The sequence below is a fragment of the Odontesthes bonariensis genome, chromosome 7 (genome assembly GCF_027942865.1).
Source record: "Odontesthes bonariensis isolate fOdoBon6 chromosome 7, fOdoBon6.hap1, whole genome shotgun sequence".
Classification (NCBI taxonomy): domain Eukaryota; kingdom Metazoa; phylum Chordata; class Actinopteri; order Atheriniformes; family Atherinopsidae; genus Odontesthes; species Odontesthes bonariensis.
In genome coordinates this window covers 2,866,084-2,881,236 of record NC_134512.1, presented here as the reverse complement: position 1 = coordinate 2,881,236, position 15,153 = coordinate 2,866,084, and the positions used below count along the sequence as shown (strand labels likewise).

Here is a 15,153-nt window from a genome sequence, read left to right as displayed (position 1 = left end):
CGTTAGCTCTTCAGAAACACAAACATCTCATCATTATTCGAGGCACATTTGTCCAGAAGGACACGTCCTTTAAAGTTGGTGTAGCTGGCTCTCCACTGCCACCTCACACCTCTAAACGCTGGAAAAGAAAAGAGGTTAGCTTGCATACCAATGAAGAGTCATGTTTTAATGATAACGACAATAAAATTGTAATGTGCACGGACCAAGTAACTCAGAAAAATGCAATTTGATCCTCAGTGGACTGAAATAAAGTTTTAACATCTGCTGTTGTGCTTCAGGCTTGACTTGATGTATTAAATTAACAGTTTTGGGGGTTATGACTTCGTCTTACAAAATGTCTGGAAAGATGTTTCATGATTAAGGTAAATGAGGGATTCTTATAAGAGGATTGGCTCCCAAAGAAGAGCAATATCCAACAGATATATTTAGAGAAAGATGTCTATCATTATATATCGCTGTTTTTTTCTCTTGATCATCACAAGGGACAAAGATCCCCAAAGACACAAGATACACTGAATTAAAGAAAGTACTCATTTTCACCCAGTTTTGTCATTTGGACGAGAGGACCAAACGTTTATTACTCATGGGATCAATGCAACATCCCAGGAATAAACAGCTGATGACTTCTCTGATATACATTATTCACTAAATTGTATTCAAAATCTGGAAATGTAACAAAAAGCCTAACTTGGTTGTAAATATCCAAGGAGCGATAAACCTGCAGTGTCTCGACACTAGACACTGTCAAATGCAGACATTTACCTATAAATGTAGCTCACTTTTAACTGTTGCTCCATATAAACAGTTACACGAGCCTGCATTTCTTCAATCTATAAATATAACCCACTCACTTGCTTGCATGGTAAGCTTTTCATCTTGGATTGCTGATTGGGGATGTGGATCTGTCCACAGAGAGTCTTCCAGATCGTTCTCTGGCTGCAGAGACCCCTCTCATATTAACATTTGTGCTATAAAAATAAGGGGGCATCATTTCGGGTAGGCAGGCAGGCAGATTTTCCATGCAGAAAAAGTTTCCTGATACCTGAGATTTCACTATGTGTGAATTCATTCACCTGAACATATAGGAGGAAGTACTTCTACAGGGAATTTCAGCTTGTTTACAAGATGAAAGTTTTAGGCTTTATTTTTTCTTTGTTTTACACTTTGCATAATTTCACTTTTTATTTTTCTTCTGATCGTCAAAAATCAACTAATAGGACAAGTTATCTGGTCCATTGTTGAAAAAATGATTCACGTGAGCTTCTTTTTAATCTTTTTGTGCATGCTGCTGCTGCATTTTGTCAGTTTTCCACCTCTAGTTTCATTTGATTAAAGGTGGGGTATGAGATCTTGGAAAAACGGTTCCTGCAAGCTATATTTTTGAAAATACACAACCTTGCCTCTCCCTTCAGCCCACCCCTCGAAACCACGCCTTCAAAACACATGAACGAGTCACGAGTTTGTGAACGCGCAGGGGGGAGGGGGGAGGGGGGCTGACGGTTGATTGGCGTGTCAGAATCCAATAGAAATAACTCTCATCATTACTTCTATAGGTCAGACATTTCCTCTTGCTACACCCTCTACAATGGACTAAAATATATATATTTTTTCCAAACATTCTATTTTAGTGGGTGCAATGGGGTCGTGAGGAGGTTTTCAGACAATATGATAAAAAATGCTCCAGAAAACATCTCGTACCCCACCTTTAAAGCAATACTATGTAACATTTCTACCTTAAAATAACTGCTTGAAAAAAATTGTGCGGCTAGAATGAGTTTTAATATTACGATTGGCCTGTCTCCTATGCCCTTCGGGGGTCTGAGTTGGAAAAACTGCGCTATGTAACTTTGCTGGAGCGGCCCGGGAGCTAAGCGGAAGTACTTCGACTTGCTTTCTGGCACACCTACCGCAAAAACAAATAGACCCCTCTCACGCTCCCAGGTACATTTGATTACTCTTACCTTCTCAGTCGACATAGCTTGCACCTTCTGACTGCTCGCCGGTTCGTCAACAAACATGAAACGTGAAAGTGAAAGGGTGTTGTATTTACGACAGTGTAACCGTACATTACCTCCAAGCCTGTAGGGGGAGCTCCATAATGGGCTTTTTGAGAAGTTACATTGTATTGCTTTAAGTGAATGCAAAAATGTATTGAGTATAAGGAACTACTGTGTTCATTGTCAGAAATGCTACGATTTTTGGCCATGCCAATTATGTGGGTATATAGAAGATTAATCAATGAATCAAGGAAATGTGTTAGTATTTAAAGGGACACTATGTAATTTCTTCCCCCATCTAGTGGTGCAATTTTATTTTGCAAAGTCGAATGAATTTGCTCTCTAGCGCCTCGTGTTTTCAAAGGTGCGTTGCAACTTCTTGAAATACGGCAGGCGGTATGTGTCAAGATTCAAGAAGCTATAGCTTCAGACTCAAGGTCCATACAAACAAAAAGACATCAAGACACACAGTACAAAGGACTACATAACACAGATACAATAACACTATAAATACAGATGACAGATAACATAAGTTGACATAGCCTTTGGTGTGCAAACAATGCAATTAGTCATATTCCGGGAGTTACCGGAAGTGACGTCGACCCAGCGTTAGCGTTAGCAGCAGTGTGTAGTTGCTATCTGGAAAGTGTTCTTTTAAAGGGGAACTCCGGGGCATTTGAAGCGCATTTCCATTGCCAGAGGTTGTCAAATACTGATAGTAGGACACAGACAGGTGCAAAACTGTGTTCAAGTATTTAAAACATTACAACAATACATGCCCAGTAATATTGTTGTAATGTTTTAAATACTTGAACGCAGTTTTTCTAGAGAAGATAATTGTTTTGTATATGTGATTATCGTCCATTGACTCTTTTGGGCTTTCACATGCGCGAGCGTACAACTAACCGGTGAGTTACATGCTGTTTATAAAGTTGTTTTGTAACGTCCCCATGCCAGTAATGTGAGAACCATGCATATGGTTTTGATGGTAAGGCTTGTGACTTTATTGTCGGATGGTTTATAAAGTGGTGTGACGTTTCTGCAGTGTGCAAGTTGTTGTTTTACGTGGAAGGGTTAGCTCTTGCCCCTTAGCCACCACGTATTAGCCTCGCATGACAGGCTGAGCGAACAGCGCGATCTCCACACAGGGAGCGCAGATTTGCACCTGTCTGTGTCCTACTATCAGTATTTGACAACCTCTAGCAATGGAAATGCGCTTCAAATGCCCCGGAGTTCCCCTTTAAATAAACTCCCGGTAAACTAAAATTTTCTAATGCCTCGTTTTATGAGTTAAGAGCCTATGTGTACTACGGCAGAAGTTTGGTAACAATCAATGCATTATTAGTGGGATAATTTACAAGATAAAATCTATTTACCATTAGCACCAGTAATAAGCCATTCGGCGGACGTGACGTCAAAATGACGTCATTTCCGCTTGCAGGCCTGGCGTTGGGGAAAACGCGATGCAAAGTGCTTTATGTCCCTCTCGGCACTTCATCGTTTTTCATAGACCAGAAGGACATGGCAGCCTCCATAGAGCTTGCCCGCTCTATGTAGATACAGACAAGTTATTCTTCACTCAGGAGGATAAGTGAGATTTTTGACAAAGATAATTTTACACCAATGAGGACTAATTTATGAATGAATATGTTGATTTGAGCTAATAAATGACTTAATATATTAATATATTACAGTGTCCCTTTAAAGAAAGTGGGACACTGAGCACTTTGAAGTATATAATCTATAGTTACAATTAAAGAACATGTAGTCTCTGGTTATTGTGAGAGCAGCACTATAGCCTATCAATTGTGAAATGACATGGTAGACACTATTGCAGCCAGAGATTTCAGACCCAGTGTCAAATGGCCTTCGATGATGGTAAACATCATCTGTTTCCCTGTGAACCAAGTAGCTTACTGAATGCATCTCTGTGAGGCTGTCAACTGTGAGCTAGCTGCTAGCATAACTATCCCCTCTGTGTACAAGCCAAGCTAGCTGGCATCGAGCATGACAATTTATGGTTAATCATCAGATTGACTAGGAGCCCCAGGCATTACCATCCATCACAGTGCATAGCTTCTTCATAGCATGATCTGCAACATCCTCAGAAATGTATCTACACATTACAGTAAAACAGGCAGGCGAACAACTGGCAGCATACTGCTTAACAGTAGGCTAATAGTACGATGTCTTACTGAAATTAAAATAGAGTTGGCTGTGAGTATATCCAACAAACACAATAACCTTTTTTTTACATGCAGTTCGAGTTACATCCAGTAATTTCTGTTATTAGTTGTCATAGTTAAAAGCACATTAAGAAACTATATTCCTGATCAGAGGTGTGACCAGAATGGTATGTGTGGGTGGGCAGTTCGCTCATCTGGGGGGGAAGAAAACAATACCTGAAAAAAATCAGTGGAAAACCACTACTACAACTTCAAGCATAATAATAATAATAATAATTATAATATTATTAATAAAGAACGATTGTTCTGCCCCTTAAACCCTTTGCCATGTTGCAAATATGTCCTATTTTGAAGAGGTTTTTAGACCAGGACTTTAGGATGCAATAGCTTTTGTTTAACATGCTCCACATTCTCCATTGTGGATTTAAATTCAAGTAGATACTTGGGGCAAGACATCCAGCCAACTCCAGCTTTTTATTACCTTCATTAAGTCTACATTTCAGATCATTATATACAACAAAAACATCCAAAAATGTAAAAATCGCCTTTTTTTTTCAGCAGCAAGGGGTTAAGGTTACGGAGGGGGGGGAAACACGATAACAAAAAATAAATAAAGCTATAAACTTTGCAGATATATGCTTTTTTTAAATCATCCACCTGCATTTATTCTATCAATACAAGACACAAACAGAGATAATAAATCGTGGCCTTTTTTCTGGCCAGTTTTCTTTGGATGGACAGGGCATTTCTCAGGGGGGCAGGACTTGTTCCTGGGGGGGCAGTGCCCCCCGTAGCCACGCCCCTGTTCCTGATTCAAAACAGGAAAGATGGCAGCAAACAGAAACAAGCAGGTCCAGTACTGGAGATCAGATTTCCTTACACCCGCAAACCTATTTTTATATTCACTTTAAGTTAAGACAACATTCAAGTTCATTTGCAAGCTGTGTACTTCTCAACTCACAGCAGATACTGACAACACTCTGACTGTTTGCTGCTGATTGTAGCAGTCACAGTGCCGTGTGGATTAAGAGTTTTTCAAACTTTGACAAAACCAACATTCCTGTGGGGGATGTTTACGTATGTGGATATAAACCAGATCTTCATTTTCTTTCCACAAAGGAAAAAGAGACAGAAACTGCCTAATTTACGTTAACCTTCTACCCTCTTAAAAGCTTTTTGGGAGTGAAAAATAAGCAACAGATGCTTGCAATAAAAATTGGGATAGACTCTAACGAACAAAGAACTCACTCTTGGAAAAGTGGGACACTTACTATCTTATCTGGACCATAACTCGAAAGTTGACACTTTAACACCCCTTTTCACCAGCAAACCGACCAGATGGCTACATACGAACTGAGAAGACTTCATAAGGCTCACTTTTAGTCGAATCTTAAAACTATATTAAATGTGTTTGATAACCGTATACAATTTCTTTCAGGTTTCCAGCTTGATCACAAGACTCATATAGAGACAATTTGTACGATTCTGGCTTAAATATTGACAAAGAACTGATTTTGGTGGAAAACGCCCAACCTGCCTGATGGAACCACATTGCCCCCTAGTGGTCTGCAGTGTTGATTAGTTGAACATTTAAATCCCAGAGGACTCAGTAAAATGGACAAGATATATGCAACAATTAACTTCTAACGATGTCCCTTCGGTATCTATTTGGTATTTGTTTGGTATCCCCATTGTTAACACAGAAAATTAACATTGTGTGGTTCACTATTCATATGTCACGATTTCATAGATATTCATCTGAATTTTGAAAGTCATAATCATCAATTACGTTGTGTGTTATTTTGATGTCTTTATATTGCAAGTCTATGTTATATCTTTAATCTGCATATCTTAACAAGTTGTGGTGTTTTCAGAATCACCGAGACAAATGTTCTATGAGACGGAGTTTCTCATCCAGAAATCCCCACATAGCACAGATCATCTTACACAGACACACAGGCAGACACTCACTACAGTTCAGGCATATCATTGGCTGTGTAAGCTTACGCCATGCACCCGCCTCCGAGAGTCAAAACCCGGAGCCCGGGAAAAACACGCTCTCTAGTTCTCTCGTTTGCTGGCTCGCTTCAGGCGTCTTGTCTCTTGTTTCTTGCGCTCTCGTTGTTTTCCAGAAGCACGCTCTTGTTTTCAGAGGGAGAACAATGGAGAATTGATCAGATGAGTTGCTCAGAGAGATTTGAAGAGCACGGAAAGATGAGAGTATGAGCCGTGGAGAAGACGACGGAGGGGAGGAAGGAGAAGGACGGAGCAGGACCCAAAGAAAGACGAGGAAGACCCGAACAAAGAAACAGATTGAAATACTCTGAAGATGCACGTTTTACGTGTTTTTTGTTCGTCCCTCGCCATCCACGTCCTTCTACGTCGCACGTCCTAACCTCCGCTGTTTCACGCCATCATCACCTTTTCCTACCAAGAAGCCAACTCCAAGCAACCTTTTATTAATCTTCTGTGAACTTAAGTTCACTTCATCAGAGAAGCAACGGACCCACTGACACTAAGAAGATTCGATCATCTAACCACAGCCCTCGGCACCATCGTTCCCGTTTCCCAGTGAAAGAACCAACTGAGAAGCTAAAAGGTCAGCCACCACAGCCAGGAAGGCCCAGAGAGCGGAAGAGAAGTCCCCTCGGACCCCGCGTGGCCGCTGCCGTGTTCCGAGCTGACTAAGCAGAACTTCAGCACAGTAAGACCGACCCGTTTCCACCTTAAAGTGGGTTTGATGGATGTCTCGAGGCTTTCACAGAATGATACATTAATCCGAAATGTCAGTATTTAGCGTCAAATAGTCAGCCAACCTAAACTATTTGAATACATCCAGTATCTCCCCATTCCCCATATTTTATTTTCCATTCACTAAGTGTTTTATATATTCACCCATATTCAATGCATCTCCTGTTTGTTTTAAAGGTTCATGTTTTGGTCATATCATTTTAATAAATAGTTCATATATCTATATATATGTTATAATCACAGATTGTGTCGTATGCTTTCTTTACGTAATGTCTGTCCAACCAAACGAGAACTTCACGAAAGTAGCGAGATATGAGACTGAATATTAATTGATCATTAAATTGGTATATTAATTTAACATACCAGGATCGTAAGATTTTGAACAGTTTTCCTCCCTGACTGTGACTTAAATTAAGTTAAAACCTAGGTAGGTGGTGCCCTGAATTCGAGGTAAGGTTTATTTGAGACTGTAAGAACATCTCATAAATCCTTATATTTAATACGTATATAAATACCCAATAACGCTACATGATAGTTCAGATGACAGCAGCCCAGTCAGGAACTGTGAGTCACAATACTTGAGAGGGTGGATGCATAAACAGACAGAGCTTAAAGTGCCTTGAAATGTTTAAATGAAATGCCATTTTTAGTCATTTAAATGCACCTATTGTAGTATAGCATGAAGCCAACAAACCAGCTGAAGTTAATAGTAATTTGATGCTATCGAACGATCAAAACAATATTTATGATCAATATCTATTCTTTAAAAATACATTCATTACAGACTTTAAAGAAAATGCTAAAAAAAATAAAACCAATTAATTTGCACAGAGCCTTCCTAAATTTGAAATATTTGATTGAATCACTAACACAAAGTAAGAAAATCTAAAAAAAAACTATAGAAAATATTAACAGAAAATAATCAAACAAAAACTAAACAACAAACAAGCCAAACCTAGATATTCCCTACAATAAAAGAGGCAGTGAAAAAAAGAGTCAGCATTTAGCAGGTCAGACTATAGGACAGAAGGCTGAGGGGAAATGTGGTGACTGCTCAGAGTGAAAAGCAGACAGTGGGCGATTAGTTTGAGTCATGCGGGGAATGTAGCGGTAGAGAGTGATGCTTGGGTCAGGCTCATGGCTCTGTCAGAGAGAAGGGAAGTTTTTTCAACAAAGACCTCTGACCGACAACTTGAGCCTAAGGAATGTTCTTTACCTCAGATCTGAGTTTGGAAATGTGAGTGAAGCGTGTGGCCTTTCCTCACTATGTGAAAATATGAAGAATTATATGTGAATGTTCACATGAGACTGATTCATACTCTGGATGCTAGCAGTAGTTTGCTCATATTCATGTCAGAAATTATAACAAAACATCTGCATGCCAACAAAACATGCCAGTAAGTGTTTTCTTGTATATTCTTCTAACTGTTGAGTCTGTCATGAAGGACTTCAAATGTTTTTGTTTGAATTGTCAAAATCAGAAGTCTCAGATCTGACTATTTGATTTCCGTCATCATGACCTGTGAAATATTTTGCTGACCCAGACCAAAATTCTGAGCTGAATGCAATGTTACCAATTTTAAGTTTTGTTTTTTCTTTTTCTACATTTTCCTCAAAGGAGTTCTATTTTTGAGATGTCTTGGAGCAGCATCTAGTGGTCATTCCGAAGCAATGCAGCTATATCCAATGACTTAAATATGAAATTTGATTTGTTTTACCTGGAGGTTTGACAGCAACATTGATGTTCCGTGTATGTGTTAACTATGAAGTATCCACAAACTCAATGGTGTCAGAAGTACATTCAAATGTATGTCTAATGTACAGGAGAAAACTGTCATTGATAAAAGTAAGTGTATTATTCAATGACACAAGTGTCCCCCTGACATGCCTCACAGCACACCGACCCCATGCCAAGACTGAACTGAAAATTACTGACAGCAGTCAGACTGGTGTCAGCACCTAATTTTTAACCTTCTTCTTTTCACTCTTCAGTTCACTCCTCATTAGGTCAGTGTTGCAAGCAAACAAGCTTCATTAACAATTAAAAATATATATATACATATTCAATTCAGTTCAGTTTTATTTATATAGATCAGATCAACAGATCATCAACATCAGAACACAGGGTGTTCTCAAACCTAATCATTTCCATTAACCGTGTCCCTGTTCTGTCATTTATGAGTCTTCCCCGAACAACTGCAGACCCAGCTGCTGGTTTGGGTGTAACAGACAGGTCGAAGAAAACTCAGAAATGATCAGATAAAGCAACATCGACGACATCCACGTTTGAAATAACAACACCCCTTGAAATGAGCACATCTAGAGTGTGCCCTCTGCTGTGGGTGGGCTCAGTCAAATGCTGAGTTAGACCAAACATTTCAAGGACAGCAGTGAGCTCTCTAGCTGCTTGTTATGGGCTACGTGCACATTCAAGTCCCCTCTTCAATCAATCAATCAATCAATCAATCAATCAATCAATCAATCAATCTTTATTTATATAGCGCATTTCATACCGCAGGCAACTCAATGTGCTTTACATAAAGACATAAAAAATACAACACAGAAAAAATACAACACAGAAATACAGAGCAGGTAATTTGAGTAAACTAACAAAAGCTAACAAACATGGATAAACTTTCCTCTAAGAGGAAGCATTTAAGAAGCCGTTCAATGGTCCATAAATTAAATTAAAGGGGACTTGGGTAAAAAACTTTCATCTGAGAGGAAATATTAAGGTTTATACAGTGATAATAGGTCTTAATAAACCATTTGAACATGACTAAGTTTTCAATAATAAGATAAACCATTTGAATATAACTAAGTTTTCCTCTTAGTGAAGCGTTTAACTATAACAGGTAATTTGAGTAAACTAACAAAAATGGATAAACTTTCCTCTAAGAGGAAGCATTTAAAAATATAGCTAATAACAGAACAGTTGGTATAGTAAATGATAACAGATCTTCATTATATGAATATGACTAAGTTCGACTCCTAGTGAAGCATTAAGCATTAATAAGATTAGAAACATGGAAGCTGTTCAATGGTCCATAAATTAAATTAAAGGGGACTTGGGTAAAAAACTTTCATCTGAGAGGAAATATTAAGGTTTATACAGTGATAATAGGTTTTAATAAACCATTTGAATATAACTAAGTTTTCCTCTTAGTGAAGCGTTAATGAGATAGGGGTAGAATGAGAGAGGAAACAACACATTGGGGAGAGGAGGAGAGAGATCAGCACAAAGAAGGAATTGGGAAACAGTGAAGGAGGTGTGGTGTAGGAGTTGCGTGTGTTATTCAGTGTGTGTGTGTGTGTGTGTGTGTGTGTGTGTGTGTGTGTGTGTGTGTGTGTACACGTAAGTCTGTGCAAAACTTTATCAGGCATTTTGTCCTTGACAGTGGTGGAAGCTTGTCAGCCAGTCCAAAACAGTTTCCACAGGAGTCTCAGGAAGGGGGGGGGGCACATGTTTACATAACAAACTTGGAGAACGATTTTGTCAGGCCAGTCCTGGGGCGCCAGATTGAAATAACAATTTTTGTTTTTGGTTCAGACAGACTACTGATAGTGCCGTCTGTCTTTAAGTTTCTGCTGGTGCGTCTCATGGCGAAATCCGATCAGCCGAATTGTGGAATGTAGACCATTTCCGCCCGGTCCAAGTAATCAATCAACTTTACTCCCAGTTTTAATCCATTTATCTTCTGAGTCCAGGAATCTCAGCCGGCCTGCGCGCGCGCATCCAGCTTCCGATTCTGCTCACGTAGCATCTCAGTCTGAGCGTTGATTGCTCTTGTGACCCCCTCGAACGTTTTCCACGTTCTCTTAATTGAGTATCCAGCGAAGAATGTCCCGTCGGCAGTGTTGTGCCAGTTCACAGCTTTTCTGAACTAGTTCAAGTTCAGTTCATACATGCTCAAAGTGAACAGTTCACGTTCAAAGTTCACAATTTTAATTCTGAACTAGTTCAAAGTTCAGTTCATTTTACTTTTTTCGTGAGATATTCAAATAAATACTTTTTTTCACACTACGAGCTAGAAATCACTATACGTTCTTTGAAACTGCTCATTGTAGACATTTGCTCATGACACTGCAATTGTGGGTTTCTTACCAGGTGATGAAACTTGCAGCAGTACAGACAAGGTAGACCAGTTCTATACTTAGTGCAATGAAATCTACCAGCATTTAACTAAAAAAAGAATATATAATATGAAATGCCGTCGGGGTCTTGGTTTGCAAGAGTGTAAAATTGTTTTAAATGTTCATAAGGAGAATCGGTGTCTGTCTCCGTGCCATCACTTCCACCTGCCTTTTTTTTTAATTGCAGCGCGCTCTCTCTCTCTCTCTCTCGCTCGCTCGCTCGCTCCTCCAGCCCTCCGCGCTCTCGTCGTTGCCTGCTACGCGGCGTTGTTATGCCTACCCGCTCTGCTGCAATTCATCACGGGTAAAGTCGTGCGGAAGCCAGTATGTTATTCAACTATTCTCAGCCGGACACTACGTTGCCCGCAATGCATTGCACACACAATGTCAAAACCATTTCTGTCTGGTGATACATGATTTAAGCGGCACCAGCGAGAATACAGGAGGGAGGAACTTTCTCTCGTTGCGTTTCAAAAGAGAAAACAGATGTCACTCAGTTTTCAATGGAAAACAAATTCCAACGTTCATTTACAGTGATGTCTGCCGTTCATGACACATAATGTGAACTCATTCACGTTCAAGTTCTTTATTAAAAAATGTGTTGCGTTCAGTTCAACGTTCACGAAAAAATTAGCGTGTTCAATGAACGCGTTCTTTTGAACTCGTTCACGCACAACACTGCCCGTCGGGGCACGAGGGTTCTCCTTTCCCCAACTTTGCATTAGAGAAAATTTGATCAATAGCGTTGAGAGACCAGCTGACCAGATCCATCATACTTGAATTCGTCTGATATGTAAAGAGATGCTCCAAAAAGACAAAAAGAAGCAGGGGAAAAAAAAAGGGAGGGTTGGGAGCAGAGAGAAAAAGCGTCCTCCTTCACCGAGAGCAGGAAGTAAGTGACTAAACAGTCAAAAGCAGTGCACACAATTGAAAGTAGTTGAAAAGTAGTAGTCGGGAGATGGTTATCAGACCGCGCATAGATGTTTTAACATTTCCAGACAATTATCTTTTTGAGCGGTACCACCAGAATCTGTTGGGACAAAAGAAAAAAATACATAAAAGATAAATAAATATTTGTATAGGCTTAAAAAAGATACATATAGGCCAATTATATTTTATAAAGGCACTTGTGTCTTTGGGGGTGGACTCCCTCCAGGGATTCCCTCAGCCACTGCCCTTCCAATATTCCCAAGAGAGCACTTATATATAAGTATACTTATATACAATAAGAATATATATATATATATTCTTACTATATTATATATATAAGTATATATAATATACTTATATATATAATATAGGGCCAGCTCCTCTGTGTCAGGGAGTAGGATTTATGGCTGGGTTCTTTTAGGTTCCTTCCTCCAGAGGGCGTATTTGGACGGGCTGCTGAGGCTGGTCATCTGCGGCAGGTGCTCTGCTTCCGCACCTGCAGATCGTCACCGGAGAATATATAAGGCAAGGCAAGGCAAGGCAATTTTATTTATAGAGCACAATTCATACACAGGGCAATTCAAAGTGCTTTACAGCTACATAAAATCACAAGAAGGCAATAAAACCATTAAAAAGGAATAAAAAAAATAAAAGAAAGAAATTAAAAAAGAAAGAAATTTAAAACCCATTAAAATAATCATTAATTAATTAAAAAGTGAAGAGTGCAGATAAAATACTTTCAGGTGTCATATGCAGAGCTAAATAGAACTGTTTTCAGCCTGGATTTAAACATTGTCAGAGTTGAGGCCTGTCTCACATCTTCTGGAAGACTGTTCCAGATTTTAGGGGCATAAAACTGAAACGCAGCCTCACCTTGTTTAGTCCTGACTCTGGGCACCAGCAGGAGACCCCTCCCTGAGGTTCTCAGAGCCCGAGTTGGTTCATATGGCTCTAACATGTCAGAGATGTACTTTGGCGCTTGACCGTGAAGAGACTTGTACACAAGCAGAGCTGTTTTAAAGTCTATTCTCTGAGCGACAGGAAGCCAGTGCAGAGACCTGAGCACTGGACTAATATGGTCGTATTTCCTGGTTCTAGTCAGGACTCGAGCAGCAGCGTTCTGGATGTACTGCAGCTGTCTTATAGCCCGTTTAGAGAGCCCAGTGAGCAGGCCGTTACAGTAGTCTAACCTGCTGGAGACAAACGCATGGATCAGTCTCTCTAAGTCTGGTTTAGACACTATTCCTTTGATTCTGGCAATGTTTTTTACATGGTAAAAAGCTGCTGATGTTACAGATTTAATGTGGCTGTTAAAGTTCAGGTCTGAGTCCAATATTACCCCGAGATTTCTAACTTGATAGTTAGGTTTTAGAGAGAGAGTCTCAAGGTGACTGATAACACTTTCTCTTTGTTTCTGTGGGCCACAGACAATGATTTCAGTTTTGTCTGAGTTTAGCTGGAGGAAATTGTTTTGCATCCACACACTGATCTGTTCGATGCAGCGACACAGTGTATCTACAGGCCCGTGTTCTCCTGCCGTCAGTGACACGTAGATCTGAGTGTCATCTGCATAATTGTGGTAGGACACATTATAGCTGCGTATTAGCTGGCCTAGTGGAAGCATGTACAGATTGAACAATACGGGTCCCAGGATTGACCCCTGGGGAACCCCACAGATCATAGCCATTTGGTCTGAGACACAGTTACCAATTTCAACAAAATATTTCCTGTCCTCCATATAGGACTTGAACCAGTTTAAAGCACGACCAGAGATTCCCACCCAGTCTTCTAACCTCTGTAATAAGATCGCATGGTCAACTGTGTCAAAGGCAGCACTCAGGTCCAGCAGAACTAAGACTGTGACTCTACTTGCATCTGTGTTCAGGCGGATGTCATTTGTCACCTTGATCAGAGCTGTCTCAGTGCTGTGGTGGGGCCTAAAGCCTGATTGGAAAGTATCAAAAGCATTGTTAGACAGGAGAAAGTCACTAAGCTGTTGGTATACAACTTTTTCTAGGACTTTGCCTAAGAATGGCAGGTTTGATATGGGCCGGTAGTTGTTCAGTACTGTGGCATCAAGATTGCTCTTCTTTAGAAGAGGCTTAATGACAGCAGTTTTTAAGGCCTTTGGAAATGTTCCAGTCTCGAGTGAGATGTTGACTAGATGAGCAAGTTGTGGTAACAAACTGCTCAGCACAGACTTTAGGAATCTAGTGGGCAACTCATCAAGGCAGCACGTTGATGAACTCAGACTGCAGATGGTCTCTTCGACTGTTTTGTCAGTAACAGGTGTGAAATGTGTCAGCTCTAGGTGTCTAGCTGGCTGCAGAGTAGTTATTTGTGTTGTGGAAATTATTGCATTTTTAATGCCTTGAACTTTGTCATTAAAGAATATTGCAAACTCATTACACTTAGATGTAGAAATGAGTTCTAAAGGCAGTGAAACTGGAGGGTTTGTTAATCTGTTTACTGTAGCAAACAGGACACGAGAGTTGTTACTGCAGTTTTTGATGATTTCAGAAAAATAACTCTCCCTTGTTCTACGCAAAGTCTGGTTGAACACACATAGCTTTTCTTTGTAAGTCTCATAATGAACCTGGAGCTTTGACTCGGCTCTCCGGCACTCCCTTTTCTGTGCCCTGACCGACTCTTCTTTCCTCCATGGCGCCCTTTGCCTACTTTTAACCATTCTAACCTTGACAGGAGCAATGGTATCCAAAACATTTAAGAGACTTGATGTGTAAGAGTTCAACAGATCATCAACATCAGAACACAGGGTGTTCTCAAACCTAATCATTTCCATAAACTGTGTCCCTGTTCTGTCATTTATGAGTCTTCCCCGAACAACTGCAGACCCAGCTGGTGTTTTGGGTAAAGTAGATAGGTCGAAGAAAACACAGAAATGATCAGATAAAGCAACATCAACGACATTCATGTTTGAAATAACAACACCCCTTGAAATGAGCACATCTAGAGTGTGCCCTCTGTTATGGGTGGGCTCAGTCACATGCTGAGTTAGACCAAACATTTCAAGGACAGCAGTGAGCTCTTTAGCTTCCTTGTTATGCGCTACGTCCACATGCACATTCAAGTCCCCTGTTATGACTAAACAGTCAAAAGCAGTGCACACAATTGAAAGTAGTTCAGTAAAATCA

The 15,153-nt window shown here is 40.1% G+C and overlaps 1 protein-coding gene across 1 annotated transcript in view; it reads right to left on the bottom strand.

Moving 5' to 3' along the window:
• The window catches only part of tnnt3a (troponin T type 3a (skeletal, fast)), a 209,615-nt gene extending 195,217 nt beyond the window's left edge, over nt 1-14,398 (bottom strand). Inside the window, exon 1 of the mRNA XM_075469261.1 lies at nt 14,370-14,398. Within this exon, the coding sequence (XP_075325376.1) occupies nt 14,370-14,383 (14 nt within the window). The 5' untranslated portion in view covers nt 14,384-14,398. The remainder of the gene's footprint in view (nt 1-14,369) is intronic.
• Between the last annotated feature and the right edge of the window lie 755 nt (nt 14,399-15,153).